Source organism: Salvelinus namaycush, chromosome 28 (genome assembly GCF_016432855.1).
Source record: "Salvelinus namaycush isolate Seneca chromosome 28, SaNama_1.0, whole genome shotgun sequence".
NCBI classification, from domain to species: domain Eukaryota; kingdom Metazoa; phylum Chordata; class Actinopteri; order Salmoniformes; family Salmonidae; genus Salvelinus; species Salvelinus namaycush.
Genome location: NC_052334.1, coordinates 43,706,963 through 43,731,661, shown reverse-complemented (window position 1 = coordinate 43,731,661; position 24,699 = coordinate 43,706,963). Strand labels below are relative to the sequence as shown.

At 43.9% G+C, this 24,699-nt stretch overlaps 1 protein-coding gene across 1 annotated transcript in view; it reads left to right on the top strand.

Moving 5' to 3' along the window:
* The first annotated feature begins 3,774 nt into the window (after positions 1-3,774).
* Positions 3,775-24,699, top strand: part of si:dkey-16j16.4 — a 61,074-nt gene continuing 40,149 nt past the window's right edge. Inside the window, exons 1-3 of the mRNA XM_038967541.1 lie at positions 3,775-4,427; positions 22,646-22,727; positions 22,902-23,410. Of these exons, the coding sequence (XP_038823469.1) occupies positions 4,359-4,427; positions 22,646-22,727; positions 22,902-23,410 (660 nt within the window). The 5' untranslated portion in view covers positions 3,775-4,358. The remainder of the gene's footprint in view (positions 4,428-22,645; positions 22,728-22,901; positions 23,411-24,699) is intronic.

Sequence of the window (24,699 nt, the reverse complement as noted above, 5' to 3'; positions counted from 1 at the left end):
GGCAGTTTCTCTCATGGAATAGCCTTAATTTCTCAGAACCAGAATAGACTGACGAGTTTCAAAAGAAAGTTCTTCGTTTCTGGCCATTTTGAGCCTGCAATCAAACCCACAAATGCTGATGTTACGTCAGTCGTCCGTCGCAGGGAGCCCCCGCTCCCTACGCTGATCCCTCCGCTTCTGTGGAACCGGACCGTGGATCGTCGCTGGAGACTCCAGACCGTGAATCGTTGCCGGAGGAACCAGACTGCAGATCGCCGCCGGAGGCTCTGGACTGGGAACCCCCGCTGGAGGCTCTGGACTGCAGCTCGTCGCTGAAGACTCTGGACTGCAGATCGTCCCCTCTGGACTGGGGACCCTCGCCGCAGGCCCCGGACTGAGGACCCTCGTTGCAGGCCCCGGACTGGGGACCCTCGTTGCAGGCCCCGGACTGGGGACCCTCGTTGCAGGCCCCGGACTGGGGACCCTCGTTGCCGGCCCCGGACTGGGGACCCTCGTTGCAGGCCCCGGACTGATGGACCCTCGTTGCAGGCCCCGGACTGGGGACCCTCGTTGCAGGCCCCGTACTGGGGACCGTCGCTGGAGGCCCCGGACTGGGGACCGTCGCTGGAGGCTCCGGACTGGGGACCGTCGCTGGCGGCTCCGGACTGGGGGCCGTCGCTGGAGGCTCCGGACTGGGGGCCGTCGCTGGAGGCTCCGGACTGGGGGCCGTCGCTGGAGGCTCCGGACTGGGGGCCGTCGCTGGAGGCTCCGGACTGGAGGCCGTCGCTGGAGGCTCCGGACTGGAGGCCGTCGTTGGAGGCTCCGGACTGGGGGCCGTCGCTGGAGGCTCCGGACTGGAGGCCGTCGCTGGAGGCTCCGGACTGGAGGCCGTCGCTGGAGGCTCCGGACTGGCCCGTGGAGCAGGCACAGGATGAACTGGGCTGTGGGGGAGCACTGGAGATCTGGTGCTTCTCCTTGGCACCACTCTTCCAGGCTGAATGCTCACTTTGGCCCGGCACCTCCAGAGCGCAGGCACAGGTCGAACCGGGCTGTGGGGGAGCACTGGAGATCTGGTGCTTAGACCTTGCACCGCTCCTCTTGGCTGAATTCCCAATTTTGCCCGGCACGTTCGGAGCGCAGGCATAGGACGAAACGGGCTGTCACAGCGCACCGGAGACACAGTGCGCAGAGCCGGCGCAGGACTCACCGGGCTGTGGAGGCGCCCTGGAGGTCTGGAGCGTAGAGCTGGCACAAGACGTGCAGGGCTGGGGAGGCGCACAGGAGGCCTGGTGCGTGGGGCTTGCACAGTCTTCACCAGACGGCTTGCACGCACCTCAGGACGAGTATGGAGAGCTGACTCAGGTGACATTAACCTGAGGACACACTCCATAGGACGAATGTCGTGCCTCATGCACCAACACAGCAGCTCTCTCCTAACTCTCTCCTCCAATCTCACCATCAACTCCTTAACTGTCTCCGCTTCACTCCCCTCCAAGTTCACCTTCTTCTCCCCGACTGGCTCTCGTTCCAATTAGAGTTTAACATTTAGAGTTTCATTTGGGAGATGGTAATTCTTTAAACAACCGCTCTCGTGGTGCCCCAAATTCCTATTGCGTTAATTGTTACATGATTAATTTAATCGGGTAACAATTAAACATTGTTAGTTGATTCGATAAATAACAGTCATCAGATGAATGAAAGTAAAGTCACTACATAAATCACAGACAGTGTCACCAGCAAAGCACCCCCACACCATCACACCTCCTCCTCCATGCTACACGGTGGGAACCACACATGCGGAGATCATCACCTACTCTGCGTCTCACAAAGACACGGTGGTTGGAACCAAAAATCTCAAATTTGGACTCATTAGACCAAAGGACAGATTTCCACTGGTCTATTGTCCTTTGCTTGTGTATTTGGCCCAATCAAGTGTCTTCTTCTTATTGGTGTTAATGGTTAATGGTTAATGGTTTCTTTGCAGCAATTGGACCATGAAGGCCTGATTCACGCAGTCTCCTCTGAACAGGTGATGTTGAGATGTGTCTGTACTTGAACTCTGTGAAGCATTGATTTGGGCTGCAATTTCTGAGGTTGGTAACTCTAATGAACTTATCCTCTGCAGCAGAGGTAACTCTGGGTCTTCCTTTCCTGTGGCGGTCCTCATGAGAGCCAGTTTCATCATAGCGCTTGATGGTTTTTGTGACTGCACTTGAAGAAACTTTCAAAGTTCTTGAAATGTTCCGCATTGACTGACCTTGATGGACTGTTGGACTGTTGTTTCTCTTTGCTTATTTGAGCTGTTCTTGCCATAATATGGACTCGGTCTTTTACCTAATAGGGCTATCTTTTGTATACCAACCCTCCCTTGTCACAACACAACTGATTGGCTCAAACACATTAAGAAGGAAAGAAACTCCACAAATTAACTTTGAACAAGGCACACCTATTAATTGAAATGCATTCCAGGTGACTACCTCATGAAGCTGGTAGAGAGAATGCCAAGAGTGTGCAAAGCTGTCGTCAAGGCAAAGGGTGGCTATTTGAAGAATCTCAAATATAAAATATATTCAGATTTTTTTAACACTTTTTTGGTTACTACTTGATTCTATATGTGTTATTTCATAGTTTTGATGTCTTCACTATTATTCTTGTCAAGTATCAGTGTGCAGAGGGTAGGACGGAGTCAGGCACAGGACATAGAACTGAGTAAAATAACATACACGAAAAATAATCAACCATATATTCCACGCAGGGAAAACACACCATAACACAGAAGAATAACCCTAAACAAGGAACAATCACGCACAAAACATCATGGGAACCAGAGGGTTAAATAGGGAAAAAATATTAACGTAATGGGAACCAGGTGTGTACAATCAAGACAAAACAAATGGAAAAAGAAACGTAGATCGGTGGCAGCTAGAAAGCCGGTGATGACGACCACCGAACGCAGCCCGAACAAGGAGAGGCTGCAACTTCGGCAGAAGTCGTGACAATTCTACAATGTAGAAAATAGTTAAAATAAAGAAAAACTCTTGAATGAGTGTGTCCAAACTTTTGACTGGTAATGCATATATTATTTTTATTTTATTTTTTTTGTCTCCTAACGGAATATGAACCCATCACAGCCAGAAAATGTGAAGAATTTATTCTGCAAAGGTTATGAAAAGGAAGATTCCAATGTCTTACTATTTTAGAAAAAAATAAAACACATAGACTTCTCAGTAATGGCAAAAGGTTGCATTCTTTTTAATATGTTTCCAGTTTTCATTTTTTTAATGAATAAATTTGTCATCATATCCACGATTTGCACAAAATACTTACTTGCCAGCTTGCAATACAATATTTCAACCACTAGCAGACGTGCATGGTCTAAAGTTTGAGGGAAGCTGACCACATTCTCACATCAAGTTAAATGTGTATAAATGCAAACTTTTGCGTGAAAACTGGAGCAAGAACATTTTGGGGTATATTTTGTACATATGCATGGTTTATAAATGATGCCCCTGAACGCCATCATCCTGATGAGTTCCCAAATCTAAGTAACCCTATGGTTCTCCAATAGATGAAAATTGGCAGAAATATATTACATTCTTAATGCTTATAAAGACCGTATATAGACATATACGGTTGATATCGGTCAAAGTAAACAAGATATTGCTTTAAGAAACAGGCAGCCACCCCCTCCTTCTTGAGAAAAACATGACATCACTCGGTGGAGAAGCCAATGAAAAATCCGGATCCATGAACGAGAGAACTGGAATATGTTCTTGTAGGAGAGCATGTAGATTCGGCTGTGTGTGTGTGTGTGTGTACACGTGTACACGTACATATTCGGCTGTGTGTGTGCGCGCGCGCGTGTCTGAACGTGAGCAAATTGAGGAAAAGTAGACTACATAGCTCGCGCGCTATTCCCACAATTATTTTTTCAAAGCCGAGGAGGAGAAAGTCGAAACTATTATGGTTTATTAATTTGGGACCTGGGAAACAAGCTACCAGGACTGGCTACGTCGCTAGCAAACTAAATGAACGCACAATAACGAAGTCGGTTTGAGTTCAAATTGGTCTTAATACAGCCTGTCACATAACGGATTTCGACCGCTATTATGTCAAGATATTTACCTGCACAAACTATGTCTTCAGCCTGGTATTGGGGGCTGGTTCTTCTCTTCAACAAAAGTTGAGTTTGTCATTGTGTGTGTGTGTGAGCGTGAGTGTGTGTGTGAGTGTGAATGTGTGTTACTGTTTGCTTTAGTAAGTGTGTGCCTTTTAATGTGCAAACTGATGTACATTTCAAAGTAATTGTTGCATGGCTTCACACCAGCAACAAAAATAGTTTAGTGAAGATAGATAAGCCATATCCGTAAAAGTTCAGGATGTTGAAGACTTTAACCAAGAAGCTAAGAAGACACTCGCTCAACGAGATTCATCCTTTTCAATTTAAGGTAAGCCTCATGGTATTGTCGAATCCCCCCCCCCCCAGTGACATCGTCCACCACTACATCATGTTATAAAGACACATTGTAACATTGTTATATGTTAATTAGTATTGCATTATGCAGAGCATGTAAATCTTGGTCAGACAAAAAAGTTTTAGATGCATGCCAGCAAAGCCATTACACAACACAACACTAAACAATACATGAATTGCACTATAACAGTGACAAATGGTGCCCACAAACTGTTAGAGCCTACATAAAGCTGTCCCTACAGGAGAGCTTTCTTTCAGCAGAGCTTTCTTTTCAACAAATGTGGTTTCTACTGACAGTTGAGATGTACAAATAACTAAATGTACAGCGACAGAATTCAGAACATGGTTCTTTCTTACGGTATTATCCCTGTACAGCGAGTCAGAACCGTAGGATAAATAAAGGGGGCATATAAGCAGACAATGAAAGCTCTTACTATATTCGATGATGACATTTCTCTAAAACAGGCTGTAGGCTGCATGTGCACCACCAATTCAGAACAGTAGGGCAAAGGGACTAAATTATTAGTGTGAGGCACATGGTCTACTAACAGCTTACTACACAACATACACTTAGTAATACTTTCTTAGCTACATTATACATATCTCCCTGGCATATTACAGAATTTATGCAGCAGCATACATTTTTAGACTCACAGTTGTGCTGCGCTCAAACAAGGTTGAATCATGACATCAGTGATCTTCAGGTCGGAGCTCTAGAAACAGCCCAGAGTTCCCGACTTGGAATTCCGAGTTGAATGACAGTTCAAAACATATTTTCCCAGTCGGAACTTGTTTTTTTTTTTTAAAGTTCCCAGTTGTCTTGAACTCACTGAAGTCTGAGATGTCCCAGTTACAAGTTTCCAGTTGTTTTGAACGCAGCAGAAGTCGGCCAATGTACTCAACCTTTTCTGGCCCATGGTGTTGCATGTGAATGTTTATCCTTTTAAGCTTGGAAAAGAGACCCTTAAAACCAGACTTGGACCACACGCCCTCTCCACTGAATAGCAGGCAGGGGAAGCAAAATAGGAATTGCTTTGCAACGCTTGCAGTTAGCCACTGATTCCTTCCAAACCACTCATTGTTGAATTTCCAACTTGTTGTGTAATGTTTATATCCCAATGGCCGATGAGCACTGATACGCTTTATCTATAATTTCTCTTCATATGACAAGGATTGAAAAGGATTTGCCAGTAGATTGTCGACGTGATTCATGATGATGACTGCTAGCTTGCTAGCTAAGATTCTGAAAGTATGATGTTGACATGATCAGTCCGATCAAAGCTACGGTAGATATAACGTGATTTGACGTCATTTTATCTGTGGCCGGTGACCTTGAGCCTTCTTGGATGGGCACTTCTAATGTAAATATATGGCAGCACCCAAGGGGCTTGAACTTTCAAGCTCTCCCTGTAGATTTTGCGGTGACGTAGTGTCCCCATGATTGATGGAACACTGAGCCAGTCATGGCACAACTAGAGAAGATCCACCACAGAAAGCTCTGAACTAGGCTGAAACACCTGCATTTTGGAGCTGCCTTACTCAAGAAAGCAAAATATAGACCATGTTTGTATGTGGCTTTATTTAACTAAATACATTTTTGTTTACATTGTTAGTTTGCAAACTGATATGTGACACGAATTTCAAAATAACATGCAAGAGAGGCAAAACTGCCCTGAATGACTGGTCACCACTGATGCAGAGCGTTTTTGCTTGGGTCAGTGGCTTTAGGTGAATGACCTGGTTACTTTGAAAGAGACTACTGCAGCCACACACACACACACACACACACACACACACACACACACACACACACACACACACACACACACACACACACACACACACACACACACACACACACACACACACACACACACACACACACACACACCCTACTTCAATTTATTACACATCTGGTTCTCCTCTGAAAACAGGAATCTGGCTTTTGTGTGTATGGACCATAGCTCAACAGTGTTTCCATCCTAAACTGCCTAGAATACTTTCACACACCTTGTGTGTGACGTGTGCATTTCAGGACAAATTAGCTAGCAACAGTAAGCTAGCTAGCTAAATTGCCATAAATGTTTAATGCTTTTCGACCTGTCCCCAAAATAATATAATTGGTTCAGAGTTTGTTTTGATATTTCAACCTGCGTGTCCTGATCGTGTCTGGTGTGGGGTTACAAAATCAACATGCGTACGCAGACACACGGGCGCGAGCGGTTTGGTCAGCATGTTAGGTGGAGCACTAAGGATCCCCGCAGCAATATACCGCGCTGCAGCCGCCACGGTCTTCAATAAGAACACTGAGTGTTTGTTGGCAGGCGGCGGCATCACCAATTTTCATACATTTCATATAATGATGGTGATAGATGATTGAAGTCACTCTCCTTTACACTTGCTCCGCTTCAACCTTTAGTGGCACCCACTTCAATGTTACATGGCACCCGTTTTGTGCAACAGTGCTAACTTTTCATGCCGGGTGTAGAGGCGCTCTATGTTGTGACGCAACCAACTCCAAAGTGAGCAGCCATTTTGTGCCACCATTGCACATTTTGAATGGCCTGGTGGAGATGTTGGAAAGCTCCACCCAAACGTCACTGATACCATTGTATCAGTAAGCCCTGGCTGCAAGCTCTTCTAATTATTGGAATTATTTCAAGGCACAACCCCTTTCAGACATCTTGGGAAGATATGTGTCACTGGTGTGTCACTGACCACGGTGGAGGCTGTGAAAGTGGTCATTCTTGATAGCGAGGGCTTAGGACACCCAAAGATAATTATCCTCATTGGTGTGGATGGGCCCCGTTCCACTCCTGACTCTCGGAGGTGAGACTAATGAAGACAATTACAGGGCCAGTTACATGGACGTGATCCCCATGTGAGCATGCCAGGAACGGAAAGACAAGTCAGACCTGGGGTCTAGTTCACGAGAGAAAGAGAGATTGTGTCAGTTTTATAGGATTTGGGAGTTGAAGCAGCTGAAGTTTGTGTGTCTGGCATGGGTCTGTTTATGTAGTTATGTTTGCATGTCTAATCTACATTCTTCTAGAAATCACACGTATGTCTACGTGCTATTCACTCCGTTATTGCAAGGAAAGCTAAAATGAGCTTGCAGACATGATGGTTCACCAACAGTTTGTCATACTCTGTATCAGAGAGGAGGTAGTGTGAGGCCTGTAGTTCAGGTGGGCAGTGTATTTCCTTGTCTGTGTGAATGTGCTGCTATGTAAAGCATATGCGTGTGGACTAGCCAGTGTGTGTGTCTGTGTGTTCCAAGATTCCCATCGATCCAGCTTAGAAAGCTGCTCAGTGACAGGGATTTATTTCAAGCATACTTGACATACTACTCACGCTTGCATAGGCTACAGTTCATCAGGAAACACGCACGCACACACACACACACACACACACACACACACACACACAGGAGGGGGAGTATTTTAGGTTGTCGCTTTATGTAGTGATTCAATGCACTGAAGTGTGTGTGTGTTTGTTTGCCCTCTTATTGACTCCAGAATAAGATCAGGCCATGGCACAACAGCACAGTTTCTGGGGTGATTGGTTTGTTGTAAATGGACATACGCCGTTGAATAGCATATACATCTCACTAATTCCACCAGTTAAAAAAACATGCTACTTCCTTTTGATGTGGTAACATGTTTGACATCGGATTGGAATTAGGCTAGCTGGTAATAGTTACAGTTGAAGTCGGAAGTTTACATACATTTAGGTTGCGGTCATTAAAACTAGTTTTTCAACAACTCCACAAATTTCTTGTTAACAAACTATAGTTTGACAAGTCGGTTAGGACATCTACTTTATGCATGACACAAGTCATTTTTCCAACAATTGTTTGAAGACAGATTATTTCACTTATAATTCACATTCCAGTGGGTCAGAAGTTTACAGAAGTTGACTGTGTCTTTAAACAGCTTGGAAAATTCCAGAAAATTCATGTTATGGCTTTAGAAGCTTCTGATAGTCTAATTGACATAATTTGAGTCAATTGGAGGTGTACCTGTGGATGTATTTCAAGGCCTACCTTCAAACTCAGTGCCTCTTTGCTTGACATCATGGGGAAATAAAAAAAATCAGCCAAGACCTCAGAAAACAAATTGTAGACCTCCACAAGTCTGGTTCATCCTTGGGAGCAATTTCCAAACACCTGAAGGTACCACGTTCATCTATACAAACAATAGTACGGAAGTAAAAACAACATGGGACCACGCAGCCGTCATACCGCTCAGGTTGGATAAGCTTGGTCGCAAATGGGTCTTGCAAATGGACAATGACCCCAAGCATACTTCCAAAGTTGTGGCAAAATGGCTTAAGGACAACAAAGTCAAAGCCATCACAAAGCACTGACCTCATTCCTATAGAAAATTTGTGGGCAGAACTGAAAAAGCGTGTGCGAGCAAGGAGGCCTACAAACCTGACTCAGTTACACCAGCTCTGTCAGGAGGAATGGGCCAAAATTCACCCAACTTATTGTGGGAAGCTTGTGGAAGGCTACCCAAAACGTTTGACCCAAGTTAAACAATTTAAAGGCAATGCTACCAAATACTAATTGAGTGTATGTAAACTTCTGACCCACTGGGAATGTGATGAAAGAAATAAAAGCTGAAATAAATCATTATCTCAACTATTATTCTGACATTTCACATTCTTAAAATGAAGTGGTGATCCTAAGTGACATAAAACAGGGCATTTTTACTGGGATTAAATGTCAGGAATTGTGAAAAACAGAGTTTAAATGTATTTGGCTAAGGTGTATGTAAACTTCCGACTTCAACTGTATCTTCTGATTCCGCAAACAAGCAGCCAAGTCTTTAGCCAATTGGGAACATTCGAAAGTTGGAGGGTTGTACATTGTAAACAACAGAGGGGAAATTATGTCATTAGCAAGATTAGGCTAGCATTTGCTTGCTCAACATTTGGGAAACACTCCCAAAAATGAAGAGGCAGAGCAAGGGTAGAAAGAAATATAGCTCTCACAAAGTGAGTGGGATGAGTACAATTATGATAATGTTTGACTGTGTGTGTTTGAGAGTTCAAGTCTATTTGAGTGTGGCTGTAATTATAGTAGCCCGCATGAGTGTACACATGGGTGTGATAGAGTTTTTTCTGTGACTAGTAGACACCTGTTGGCAGAGGTGGGACCAAGTCGTTGTTTTACAAGTTACAAGTAAGTCTCAAGTTTTAGCACTCAAGTCCCAATTCAAGACCGACAAGTCTCAAATCTTAACCTTTTGAGTTTCGAGTCCTAAACAAGTCATAATGTGCTCTTCACCAAATGTAATACCATTTCATATTTTTAACAAGAGTATAGTTAGTATATTACATTTACGCAAATCATGAATGCTTTTAAATATATATATATATATATATATATATATATATATATATATATATATATATATTACTTTCCAAATAAACTTTATATTTATAACCTGCAGCCCACTACCAGGAAGTTGAAAATGGGAAGATGGTTCACGTTTCAACATGACAATGACCCAAAGCAAACCGCCAAAGCAACCGTACAGTGGCTGAAGGACAAGAAGGTGAATGTCCTTGAGTGGCCTAGTCAGAGCCCCGACCTAAATCCCATCGAGAATCTGTGGAATGACTTGAAGAGTACAGTCCATGAGCGGTCACCATGCAATTTGACTGAGGGTGAACAATTCTGCAAGGAAGAATGGGCAAATATTGCACAGTCTAGGTGTGCAAAGTTATTCGAGACGTATTCAAAGAGACTCGCGGCTATAATTCAAGCAAAAGGTGGTTCCACTAACTATTAACTCAGGGGGGTGTTCACTTATCCAAATAGGGTATTTTACTGTTTTACTTGTAATTCATTTTCAGAGTAACATCTTTTTTTAATACTTGGATATTGTGTGTTTACTGTGTGTAAATATAGCCGGGAAAAGTCAGATTTGGATCCGTTTTTATTTCAGGCTGTAAGGCAACAAAAGGTGAACATTTTGAAAGGGGGTGGTGACTATTTATTTATTTTTACATAATTTTCATTATTGGAGACAAAAGACTCCAAGAAAACAGACTAGCTACTTCAGCCAAAGTAAGTTGCCAGTGTTGCTCCGCTCAAGTGAGCAACAAGTCTGACTCTCCGGAGTAGGCCTGTCATCTCTCACTTGTCAACAAAGCGCGTGGCTACACATACGGAAATACAGATAAGGAAAACAAGCTGCATTTCACTAGCCACGACAGGGATAAGGATACGGATAGATGTCACTAGCTAGTACAAGGATAAGGATATGTATAGTCTAGATGTCGAAGAAGAAGCTACATAGGTAGTTGGACTGCTAAAGTAGTAGTGTAGTAGTAGTGTAGAACACGTTTATATGTCCATTTACTTATTCAAGTGTATTTTTCTATTAGTTGTATGTGTGTTTTACTTTTATAACCTTTATCACAAATTGATTGTCTACAACACATACTTGCAGTGTTGTCTTTATTTGGGACCACGTTTGTGTTGAAGAACAAGTAACTTTATGTTGTTCACATACTCATGGCTAGTTAAACACCTTGTATTTACATGGTCATAGCCATAGACAGGTTGTGTCATAAAACTTAGTGTCATTACGTGTTCAGTCTTTATACGAGACATTCTTGAGAACCAAGTGGTTCAGAGAAGCAGGTGCACGTGCTCAGACTCCTTGAATGCAAAGTATCCTCCTGAAGATGAAGGATACTTTCTGTGGACGGCCCCAACGACGCAGGACGTTGTCTGTTACCTTTTTATCTCCCTTGAGTGCCCATTCCATCACAATGCAATACGCAACAAGAAGATATTGACTCTGGAACATGGGAATATCATTATAGGAAACCAATAACATATTCAAATTGATATGTATGCACTATTGATAACTTCAATTTCAAACGTTTACTTACTCTATGGACAGCTGCCCATTTGGTCCCGCTGGATATGTTCACTTTTTTTCAGCTGATCTTATTGACATGGATTTTTTTTTCAATTACTCCTGGGTTGATAAGGGCTGGGGAATCTGAATGATCTGTCACACAGACTGTTGTGCTGTGACCGACATCCTTAGTGTCTTCGGCAAACAAATGTAGATCTTCAAGTGTTGGCATTATCAAGTCCCATCGGCACAGCCCAGACACAAAATTTCAGTCGGCATTGCCTTGCATTTTTCTCAGATTTTTCACATTTATACCCCTAGTTAACTGGGCCCTGTTGCTGGTCTGCCAGATCACCTGTTGCCATTTCCCCCCGTGCTGTCTTTGCTTCTATCTGTCAAAACTCATCGTCAGTATATTCTGGCTCATAAATTATAAATATGATTCTGCAAAGTATGCATCCTCTTGAGGCTCGTAGCTGTCCGACTCAGACATGTTCTGAATCTGTTTAAATTATTTTCGGCGGTGTAGCGCTTGAAAGCCGTGTCTGCACTGCACTAGCCTCGAGAACCAGGCTCTGTGAAATTTGGAGGTGTGGCTACGTGAGACATGTGTTCCAAGACAAGGGCAATACAGGAAGTTAACACAGTTCGAGTTATACACTTTTATGTTTGCGAGTCTGACCAATGCACTGTATGGCTCGAGCAAACAACTAAGACATCTCATGAATGGAACTCTGACTAAAACAGCTGTCTGGAAAATGAGGTCTAACATGCTAAAAATCGAAATATCCCTTTAAGTGTGTTAAATAGACCATATTCTTTGGAATTATCCTAAGGGCACAAACAGTCTTCACACACTCATGATGGCACTGCCAATCCCTCTCACCTCACACGTGTTCCCAAGCAGCACATGAACACGGGACATGTCAAATATGTCACAGCCAGGTGGACACCATCATGCCAAGCTGGTGACAGATGATCTAGCTCTTTTGGTTTTTACCTTTTGGACACAGGCGCGCACACACACATACGTGTACACACAAACTGCCACTATCCCTTTATCCATCCGGCCTTACCATGGCATCTCCACTCTTTCCTCTTTCTTTGCCACTCAGGCGTAGCAGCTGTTTTTAACAACCCCCGTATCACTCATTAGACCTGCAATCACCTGCTTTAAGTACGGGAGATAACACCGGGGTCATGACCTTACCAGACAGGTGTGGAGTGAAAGCTAGGAGGTCAGTGCTTGTGAGCTTTCGGCCTGACACGGAACAAATTGTACGAAGCAGGAAGGAAAGAGGAACTGGGAAATTGGTGGATGTGCTCTCACTGTATAGCCCCTTACATAGAGGTTGGAGAAATCCATGTCACACCATAAATGAGGATAGCTGAATGCAAGGTGATTTTATGCCCAATCCCAAATGGACCCCTAGCGTTTACTTCCATAATAATTAGATTCAGTGCATTCGGAAAGTATTCAGACCCCTTGACTTTTTCAACATTTTGTTACGTTACAACCTTATTCTAAAATGGATTAAATAGTTTTTTTACCTTATCAATACCACATAATGAAAAATCGAAAAGAGGTTTTTAGAAATATTTGCTAATTTATATTTAAACAAACTACGTAAACAGCACATTTTACATAATTATTCAAACCCTTTATGCAGTACTTTTTTGAAGCACCTTTGGCAGCGATTACAGCCTCAAGTCTTCTTGGGTATGATGCTACAAGCTTGGCACACCTGTATTTGGGGAGTTTCTCTCATTCCTCTCTGCAGATCCTCTCAAGCTCTGTCAGGTTGGATGGTGAGTGTTCCTGCACAGCTATTTTCAGGTCTCTCCAGAGATGTTCGATCAGGTTCAAGTCCGGGCTCTTGCTGGGCCACTCAAGGACATTCAGAGACTTGTACCGAAGCCCCTCTTGCGTTGTCTTGGCTGTGTGCTTAGGGTCGTTTTCCTGTTGGAAGGTGAACCTTCACCCCAGTCTGAGGTCCTGAGCACTCTGGAGCAGGTTTTCATTAAGGATCTCTCTGTACATTGCTCAATTCATCTTTGCCTCGATCCTGACTAGTCTCCCAGTCCCTGCCGCTGAAAAACATCTGCCACCACCATGCTTCACCGTAGGGATGATGCCAGGTTTCCTCCAGATGTGACGCTTGGCATTCATGTAAAAGAGTTCAATCTTGGTTTCATCAGACCAGAGAATCTTGTTTCTCATAGTCTGAGAGTCTTTAGGTGCCTTTTGGGAAACTCCAAGCGGGCTGTCGTGTGCCTTTTACTGAGGAGTGGCTTCCGTCTGGCCACTCTACCATAAAGGCCTGATTGGTGGAGTGCTGCAGAGATGGTTGTCCTTCTGGAAGTTTCTCCCATCTCCACAGAGGAACTCTAGAGCTCTGTCTGAGTGACCATCAGGTTCTTGGTCACCTACCTTACCAAGGCCCTTCTCCCCCGATTGCTCAGTTTGGCTGGGTGGCCAGCTCTAGGAAGAGTCTTGGTGGTTCCAGACTACTTCCATTTAATAATGATGTAGGCCACTGTGTTCTTGGGGATCTTCAATGCTGCAGACATATTTTGGTAACCCAGATCTGTGCCTCAACACAATCCTGTCTCAGAGCTTTACGGACAATTCCTTTGACTTCATGGCTTGGTTTTTGCTCTGACATGCACTGTCAACTGTGGGACCTTATATAGACAGGTGTGTGCCTTTCCAAATCATGTCCAATGAATTGAATTTACCACAGGTGGACTCCAATCCAGTTGTAGAAACATCTCAAAGATGATCAATGGAAACAGGATGCACCTGAGCTCAATTTCAGTTTAATAGCAAAGAGTCTGAATACTTATGTAGATAAGGAATTTCAGTTTTTTATTTTTAATACATTTGCAAACAACTAATCTAAAAACCTGTTTTGGGTATTGTGTGTAGATTGCTAAGATTTTTTTAGTTTTAATTCATTTTATAATAAGGCTGTAACGTACCAAAATGTGGAAAAAAGTGAAGGGGTCTGAATACTTTCCGAAGGCACGGTATATCTAACATGGTAATATCTCAAATCAAATGTTATTTTTCATATGTGCCGAATACAACAGGTGTAGACCTTACAGTGAATTGCTGACTTACAAACCCTTAACCAACAATGCTTTAAGAAGTTGAGAAGAAAAACATGTTAAGTAAAAATAGAGAAGTAAAAAATAATAATAATTTACTCATATTTAAACAGCAGCAGTAAAATAACAATAGCAATATATACAGACGGTACCAGTACAGAGTCAATGTGCGGGGGCACCGGTTAGTCGAGGTAATTGAGGTAATATGTGGACTTAAAGTGACCATGCATATATAATAAACAGAGAGTAGCAGCAGCGTAAAAGAGGGGTCTGGGTAGCCCTTTGATTAGCTGTTCAGGAGTCTTATGGCTTGGGGGTAGAAGCTGTTTAGAAGCCTCTTGCGGTCCGGTACTGCTTGCTGTGCGGTAGCAGAGAGAACAGTCTATGACTCAGGTGGCTGGAGTCTTTGAACATTTTCAGGGCCTTCCTCTGACACCGCAAAGTATAGAGGTCCTGGATGGCGGGAAGCTTGGCCCCAGTGATGTACTGGGCCGTACGCACTACCCTCTGTAGTGCCTTGCGGTCGGAGGCCATGCAGTTGCCATACCAGGCAGTGATGCAACCAGTCAGGATGCTCTCGATGGTGCAGCTGTAGAATCTTTTGAGGATCTGAGGACCCATGCCAAATCTTTTCATTCTCCTGAGGGGGAATAGGCTTTGTCGTGCCCTCTTCACAACTGTCTTAGTGTGTTTGGACCATGATAGTTTGTTGGTGATGTGGACACCAAGGAACTTGAAGATCTCAACCTGCTCCACTACATCCCTGTCGATGAGAATGGGGGTGTGCTCGGTGCTCCTTTTCCTGTAGTCCACAATCATCTCCTTTGTCTTGATCACATTGAGGGAGAGGTTGTTGTCCTGCCACCACACGGCTAGGTCTCTGACCTCCTCCCTATAGGCTGTCTCATTGTTATTGGTGATCAGGCTCTACCACTGTTGTCATCGGAAAACTTGATTATAGTGTTGGAGTCTTGCCTGGCCATGCAGACATGAGTGAACAGGGAGTACAGGAGGGGACTGAGCACGCACCCCTGAGGGGCCCCCGTGTTGAGGATCAGTGTGGTGGATGTGTTGTTAACTACCCTTACCATCTGGGGACGGCCGGTCAGGAAGTCCAGGATCCAGTTGCAGAGGGAGGTGTTTAGTCCCAGGGTCCTTAGCTTAGTGATGAGCTTTGAGGGCACTATGGTATTGAATGCTGAGCTGTATTCAATGAATAGCATTCTCACATAGGTGTTCCCTTTGTCCAGGTGGGAAAAGGGCACTGTTGAGTGCAATAGAGGTTGCATCATCTGTGGATCTGTTGGGGCGGTATGCAAATTGGAGTGGTCTAGGTTTTCTGGGATAATGGTGTTGTGAGCCATGACCAGCCTTTCAAAGCACTTCATGGCTATAGGCGTGAATGCTATAGGTCGGTAGTCATTTAGGCAGGTTACCTTCGTGTTCTTGGGCACAGGGACTATGATGGTCTGGTGGACAAAGGTTGGTATTACAGACTCAGACAGGGAGAGGTTGAACATGTCAGTGAAGACACTTGCCAGTTGGTCAGCGCATGCTCGGAGTACACGTCCTGGTAATCCGTCTGGCCCTGTGAATGTTGACCTGTTTTAAGGTCTTACTCACATCAGCTATGGAGAACGTGATCACACAGTCGTCCCGGAACAGCTGATGCTCTCAAGCATGCTTCAGTGTTACTTGCCTCGAAGCGAGGATAGAATGAATTTAGCTTGTCTGGTGGGCTCGTGTCACTGGGCAGCTCGTGGCTGTGCTTCCCTTTGTAGTCTGTAATAGTTTGCAAGCCCTGCCACATCCGACGATGGTCTGAGCCGGTGTAGTACGATTCAATCTTAGTCCTCTATTGACGCTTTGACTGTTTGATGGTTCGTCGGAGGGCATAGTGTGATTTCTTATAAGCTTCCGGGTTAGAGTCCTGCTCCTTGAAAGCGGCAGCTCTACCCTTTAGCTCAGTGCAGATTTTTCCTGTAATTCATGGCTTCAGGTTGGGGTATGTAAGTTCAGTCACTGTGGGGACCACGTCATCGATGCACTTATTGATGAAGCCAATGACAGATGTGGTGTACTCCTCAATGCCATTGGAAGAATCCCAGAACATATTCCAGTCTGTGCTAGCAAAACAGTCCTGTAGCTTAGCATCTGCTTCATCTGACCACTTTCTTATTGACCGAGTCACATGTGCTTCCTGCTTTTGTTTTGGTTTGTAAGCAGGAATCAGGAGGATAGAATTATAGTCAGATTTGCCAAATGGAAGGCCAGGGAGGGCAAGGGAGCGCTCTGTACGCGTCTCTGTGTGTGGATTAAAGGTGGTCTAGAGTTTTTTCCCCTCTGGTTGCACATTTAACATGCGACCTCAAGGGTAAGGGTGGTCCTCGGGAATCAGGATTGTTGGTGCATTTCTTATGCTCAACATAACATGCAAGCAAGAGCCATTTGTGTGGCATAATGGCAGTACTAGTTTATAGGCATTTAAGGAGTAATGTTCACTACAGATTTGATCGCTAAGTACACTAAGGGTTTTTCTTTATTTTTTTATTTTTTTACATTGTAGAGAATAGTGAAGACATCAAAACTATGTAATAACACATATGGAATCATGTAGTAACCAAAAACGTGTTAAACAAATCAAAATATATTTTATATTTGAGATTCTTCAAATAGCCACCCTTTGCCTTGATGACAGCTTTGCACACTCTTGGCATTCTCTCAACCAGCTTCATGAGGGATTCACCTGGAATGCATTTCAATAAACAGGTGTGCCTTGTTAGAAATGTCTTTCCTTCTTAATGCGTTTGAGCCAATCAGTTGTGTTGTGACAAGGTAGGGGTGGTATGCAGAAGATAGCCCTATTTGGTAAAATAGCAAGTCCATATTATGGCAAGAACAGCTCAAATAAGCAAAGAGAAACAACAGTCCATGAAAGTTTCTTCAAGTGCAGTCACAATAACAATCAAGCGCTATGATGAAACTGGCTCTCATGAGGACCGCCACAGGGAAGGAAGACCCAGAGTTACCTCTACTGCAGAGGATAAGTTCATTAGAGTTACCAGCCTCAGAAATTGCGGCCCAAATAAATGATTCACAGAGTTCAAGTAAGAGACACATCTCAACATCAACTGTTGAGAAGAGACTGCGTGAATCAGGCCTTCATGGTCTAATTGCAGCAAAGAAACCGTTACTAAAGGACACCAATAAGAAGAAGAGACTTGCTTGGACCAAGAAACACGAGCAATGGACATTAGACCGGTGGAAATCTGTCCAAATTGGTTTTTGGTTCCAACCGCTGTGTCTTTGTGAGACGCAGAGTAGGTCAACGGATGATCTCTGCATGTGTGGTTCCCACCGTGAAGGATGGAGGAGGAGGTGTGATGGTGCTTTTCTGGTGATACTGTCTGTGATTTATTTAGAATTTAAGGCACACTTCACCAGCATGGCTACCACAGCATTCTGCCGCGATACGCCCTCCCATCTGATTTGCACTCAGTGGGACTATCATTTGTTTTTCAACAGGACAATGACCCAACACACCTCCAGGCTGTGTAAGGGCTATTTGACCAAGAAGGAGAGTGATGGAGTGCTGCATCAGATGATCTGGCCTCCACAATCACCCGACCTCAACCCAATTGAGATGGTTTGGGATGAGTTGGACCGCAGAGTGAAGGAAAAGCAGCCAACAAGTGTTCATCATATGTGGGAACACCTTCAAGACTGTTGGAAAAGCATTCCAGGTGAAGCTGGTTGAGAGAATGTCAAGAGTATGCAATGCTGTCATCACTTCGACTATGTAGAAAATAGTAAAAATAAAGAAAAACTCTTGAATGAGTTGGTGTCTCCAAACTTTTGACTGGTACTGTATATAAATTAAATCAAATTGCCTAGTACACACCAAAACTTTTCAAATGTTCAAATAAAAAGGGTATTGCACAGAAAAACGTGGACAGTCGGTTGCATCACAAATTCAGAACCGCTGGACAGCAACATAATAAACTAAAGCACTGATCATTGGGAACGAGATCAGAATGACTGCTAAGGCTTGATCCATAATTAAATAATAGGTAGCCTTGCCTACAATACTTAAACAATCCATATGTTCCAATCAATAGGCCTGATTAACCTGCCACCCACATCCTGAGTCTCTGGTGCCGACACATTTGGAAATCAAAAGATGGTTTAGTATTTAGTTTAAAAGTTCTGACAATGGGCTCTGTCGCAGCTGGCCCTGACCGTGAGACCCATGGGGCGGCGCACAATTGGCCCAGCGTCGTCCGGGTTAGGGGAGGGTTTGGCCGGCAGGGATGTCCCATCGCGCTCTAGCGACTCCTGAGGTGGGCCGGGCGCAATGCACGCTGACACGGTCTCCATGTGTACAGTGTTTGCTCCAACACATTGGTGTGGCTGGCTTCCAGGTTAAGCGGGCATTGTGTCAAGAAGCAGTGCGACTTGGCTGGGTTGTGTTTCGGAGGACACACGGCTCTCGACCTTCGCCTCTCCCAAGTTCGTATGGGAGTCGCAGCGATGAGACAAGACTGTAACAACCAATTGGATACCACGAAAAGGGGGTAAAAAAAAAAAATACAAAAAAGCTCTGACTAGAACAATAAACATTTTTCAATGAGAAAACAGAAATCCAATTAGGGTAAAAACATTTTTTTTAAGACTTCTGTTTTAAAGATGTAGCTTACGATGCAATACTCTTGATCATTCTAAGGAGAACAAAAACGACTTACCCTACTTTTGAACGGCACCGCAGAAGCTTCGCTATTCGGAATCCTCCCAATTAAGTAGCCTAGTTTTGTAGTTTGGCTACTTAAAGAGAATTAGGGCCTATCACTCGCAACCCACCTTTTCCATAACGTTATGGAAAAGTGTGCATCGAATTCTACTAGATGAAGAGACGAAATAAGTATAACACCTGGCATTTAAACCATACTCGATAATTGAAAATTCACATACTATTAAACATAATATTTTCGCATGCGTAATGCACGATTGCGTTGTTTCCCACTATTCGTTGATTTCAGTAGCCCCTCCCCATTTCAGGTGTTGTCTAAGCCGAAATTAGTACGACATCCGGGCAATTTAAGTATACTCAATTTCAGAAATGTTGCATACTATTAAACACATTCTTTTCAGCCTACTATTTAAGATGCAAGTATGGGTATTCGGATACTGCCAACGTTCCCTCAACTGTTACACACTGTTCCCTCAACTGTTGCACGAACCCACACCATAAATGTAATTAACAAGAAACTCTGTCATACTCAGACAAGCATCAAAAGTTCACTGTGCACTGCACATAACATTGATGTCCTTTACAAGAGTACCTTCTGATACTACATGCTCAACACAGGTATCATGGCTCAAGGTTTGAGAGGAAAAACATCTATTCAAATCCATACAGTCACACCTTAGTCATGAAAACCCCATTTAAAATTAAACATTTTCATGGTCCAGTTATTTGAACCCTGTTGTGGTTTGAGTTGCTCAGATAAAACAAATGCCCCGTTTATCCAGTGTGGGGAGGAAGTATGTAACATAGATCGGGAGACTAAGTTGGACTGCAAAGAGATAAGTAGCCTACCCCAGTCGTATAAACACACTGAAGCACTTTGTTGCTTGACAGTATGCGTGGTGCTTGTATACCTTTTAAGTGCAATGTAAATGTGTGTGTGCATGTGTGTTTGTGCGGTTGTGTGCCCTCTCTTTCACCTACTGTCCTTATAAGTGATTAATACCAGCTTCTCTGAACTGCCCTGGGGGCAGAGCGAGGCCAAATAGTTGAGTCAACATGCAACGTCACTGTTATGTTGGCTCATCCTCTTGCCTCTGACAATAGAGTCTGACTTGCTCCAAGACTGACACACCCTTTACCTTTAACCTGGACTTGAGCCCTTAACCCTTTGCTTGAGGTAGAAGTTGCCCTTAAAATTGACCTCGGATCAGATTACCCTACCCCCGATCCTAAATGGGAAGAGAAAAATACTATCAGCCTCCCGCACAAGCCAATGTGGTGCTAGTGGGTGATGTCATGGAGATAGAACGGGCAATGGCAGTGGAGTTGGTGTGCTCTCTACTGTGGCTGTTGATGTAAAGAATTGATCGAGAACTATGCTGCTATATACTGTACACTGCTTCAAATTTGTACTTCGCTAAGGTAGTAGTGGAAATCGTTTGCTTGATGGTGTGAACATTTGTAAAGATAGGCTAAAGATATTTCATAGCCAGATACAGTATAGCCTGTATTTTGATACTGATCGGGAAGTAAGAGTACTATGTAGTTTCCTATTCCGCAACAAAGCATCCTTCACTCATGCTGCCAAACATACCCTTGTAAAACTGACCATCCTACCAATCCTCGACTTCGGTGATTTACATTTACAAAATAGCCTCCAAAACCCTACTCAATAAATTGGATGCAGTCTATCACAGTGCCATCCGTTTTGTCACCAAAGCCCCATATACTACCCACCACTGCGACCTGTACACTCTCGTTGGCTGGCCCTCGCTTCATACTCGTCGCCAAACCCACTGGCTCCAGGTCATCTACAAGACCCTGCTAGGTAAAGTCCCCCCTTATCTCAGCTCGCTGGTCACCATAGCAGCACCTACCTGTAGCACGTGCTCCAGCAGGTATATCTCTCTGGTCACCCCCAAAACCAATTCTTCCTTTGGCCGCCTCTCCTTCCAGTTCTCTGCTGCCAATGACTGGAACGAACTACAAAAATCTCTGAAACTGGAAACACTTATTTCCCTCACTAGCTTTAAGCACCAGCTGTCAGAGCAGCTCATAGATTACTGCACCTGTACATAGCCCATCTATAATTTAGCCCAAACAACTACCTCTTTACCTACTGTATTTATTTATTTATTTTGCTCCTTTGGACTCCATTATTTCTATCTCTACTTTGCACATTCTTCCACTGCAAACCAACCATTCCAGTGTTTTTACTTGCTATATTGTATTTACTTCGCCACCATGGCCTTTTTTATATTTTTATTTATTTTTATATATATTTTGTTTGCCTTCACCTCCCTTATCTCACCTCACTTGCTCACATTGTATATAGACTTATTTTTCACTGTATTATTGACTGTATGTTTGTTTTACTCCATGTGTAACTATGTGTTGTTGTATGTGTCGAACTGCTTTGCTTTATCTTGGCCAGGTCGCAATTGTAAATGAGAACGTGTTCTCAACTTGCCTACCTGGTTAAATAAAGGTGAAATAAAATAAATAAATAAAATGTAGTGTACAGTGTACCAGTCGCAAACATTCAGCATTGTTCAACATTCAACATTGTGTGTCCTACAATGTCACAGTGAACTCTGAATGCACCCCAGTTGTATGTAGTAGAAGTGTACGCTGCCTGCTGGAGTAGGATTTGAGGCCCTGGTTCCTTTCTCTTGCACTCTCTTTCTCCTTCGCTCTGTTTGAAGTGCTTCGGTAGGGAAGGGGAGGCATTGTGTGTGTGCATGTGTGTGTGAGCACAGATGGCAGCTGCTCTGCCTCAGTGTGGTAATTACTGTGTGTGTGGCGTGTTACTTAACTCTCAGTGCTGCAGTCTGCTGGGTGTCTACTGTTGTCGTCGTAGACCCCTCAAAAAGGAACTGCTCTTAAAGGGCCAATCTGGGACTTGGAAATTGCCAAGAGCTGACAAGAGTTTACACTGAACTGAAGAGGCTAGATTGACCAGGCCTAGATTTCAGCTTTTTGTAAATGTCATCCCTCTTCCAAATTCCAATTTGAGAGTAAGGACTTTTCCAGGAAATAAAGACATTTGGCCAAGTTTGGGCGTTAGCATGATGTGCACGTTATACGCGAAACAGAGTTGCCCCAATCTCGACCTTTTGCACAATTTCTCTAACACAATGTTTATTTGAGTCTTTAGATAAAATGATGTTAGTTGAGAATTATGTCAGTGGGCCACCCTGTTGCTTAGTGATGCAGTTGCGCTAGCTGTAGAGATGTGAGGCAAGTGGAATGGTGATTTGGTAAAGATACTGCTTCCTAGTTGCTTCATAGTTGCAATGATATGGGTATTACGCTACTTGTTGACCCTAACCTAGCAAGCCCCAAAGAGTGTATTGTACTGATGCTAACTGTATGCTATCTCATGTAGGAAGTTGAGGGACAAGCCATATGTTGCCCAATTAAATAGTTATCCTTTAACCCTTTCCCGTCTAGATTTCCTACCATGGCAGTGGCGAGGGAGCGGAGAGCGACGATTCCGAGGGGGAGAACCAGGAGCTTGCACAGATTGACAGAGGTATGTGGCCCGCCTGCTCAAACCAACCCAAGTCTTCTATGTTCTTCGATTTTACATGGATGTGTACAAGATGGTCATAAAGAAACTTTCAGTTTACACAGTATAGAAATAGACAAGCTTGTCGCTATCTCTGCCTCTTCACCTTTGACATGTGCTCTTGGTCACCCCCCTCAGAGAGGCGGCGGAACTGCGGCCTCACCCCTCTGGCCACCAGCCAGCAGCACAATCAGGGTCCCCTATCTCCGGCACGCCTCCATCACCTACGCCTCCTTCTAGACCCGACTCTGGACCGTCACTCGTCTGAAGAAGAGCTGGAGCGAATCAGCCACGGCGTTGGAGACGGCAGGAAGTGGACGCTGCACCATCGCCACAGTGACCACCACAGCAGTGCCTCCAGCGACGAGGAGGTGTGGGACCTGTGTGGCTGCGGCCCGGTTGCAGCATCCTTGGAGCCTGGGACTTGCCTGGCCGCTTCCACCAGCCCGGTGCTCTTTAGCTCTAGCCCACCTCGCAGCCTCAAGCCACCGCCTCCAATTAAGCTCCAGTTCCAGGGGGTGCAGCCTGCTGCCAAGCCTATCATCTTGACCCACTTCGACCAGTCGGCGGCTCCCTATAGGAAACACAGGCACAGCTACGGGGGAGAGCTGGGGAGGCCAAGTCTGGACCTGGAGAAAATGCAACAGGTTAGTGCCATTACGTTGCGTCTACTGTTCTTGAATAGTGACCGTTAGCATAGCATTGTTCATCCTCCAATCAGCTTACCGTGTTGTGGTTTGGGTAGCATCTCACAAGTATTTGGCAATCATAGAATCACATAGCTGGGTCATTCTACGAATAGAGTGCCTTTTGGGAAGTGTAATTTTGTCCAAAATTACAATTTATTTCACCAAATAATTATATTCTGACATGTTCAGAAATGAAAATAAATAAAAAAGTCACACGGTTTATCGTAACAGGGATGATTACATCTTAAATCAGCCATTAACGTTACTCCCCTTGTGACAGGGGTAATGGAAGCTTGTTGTGTGCAACACTGAGGGGAAATTGAATGCAAGCTTCACAACAGTATTTTAACTTAAAACATTTCTAGCCTGTCTGTCTATGGGTAGCAGCCAGGGTTTCCCACCAGAAAACTAAAGAAAATGACCAAAAATAGTAGAACCAGCTCACCTACTTTTACACTATGATTTGAGTATTAGATGTTCAATGTTTCTTTCAAATGTATTTTAACCATATTAGTTTTACGATATTAAAACGAGTTCAGTTCACGTTACAGGGTTGACATTAAACCTAAGGGGCAAATGTAAATGAATCACCAATTACATTATATAAGTAAAAATATTCTGTATTTACTTTCCCAAAGCAACAAAAATAACTAGGGTTTTACAAATTCTGAAAACTGGGAAAATCTTTGGGGTTAAGTAGGTTAAAATGATGTGGGACATGACATGGGACATTCCAAAATGAGGATTTTCAGAGAAAACAAATCATGTATTTTATTTAAAAGCCCTGTCAGGGCAGCAGCTACTCTTCCCGGGGTCCAGCAAAATGAAGACAGTTTTACAATTATGCTGTTTGATTATTTTTATATGCTAGTTTTCAATGCTAATTGAGGCCTAGGTCTCTAGAAATGAGCAATAATAGATAATAGCTCTTTTTGACTACCAATATGTAAGGAATGAAAGCTATTTTGGATTGCCGTCTGCTCCCTGTAGCCTACATCCAATCTTACAGAACAAACTGGAAATTATCATATTTGGATGGACAAACCCTTTAAGCATCACCAAATGTTTGAAACAGTTAGGAGGAATTATTTATTTATGTTGGCAGATAATGCCATATTCCAACTCTTGTTTGGGTGTGGACAGAGCTCTAAAGTGCGACCAATTTGGTCACATATGCAATAAAATATTTAGCTGTGCGACCAGGATTTTTATTTTGGGAGCACTGTGCGACTATGAAAAACGTCTCC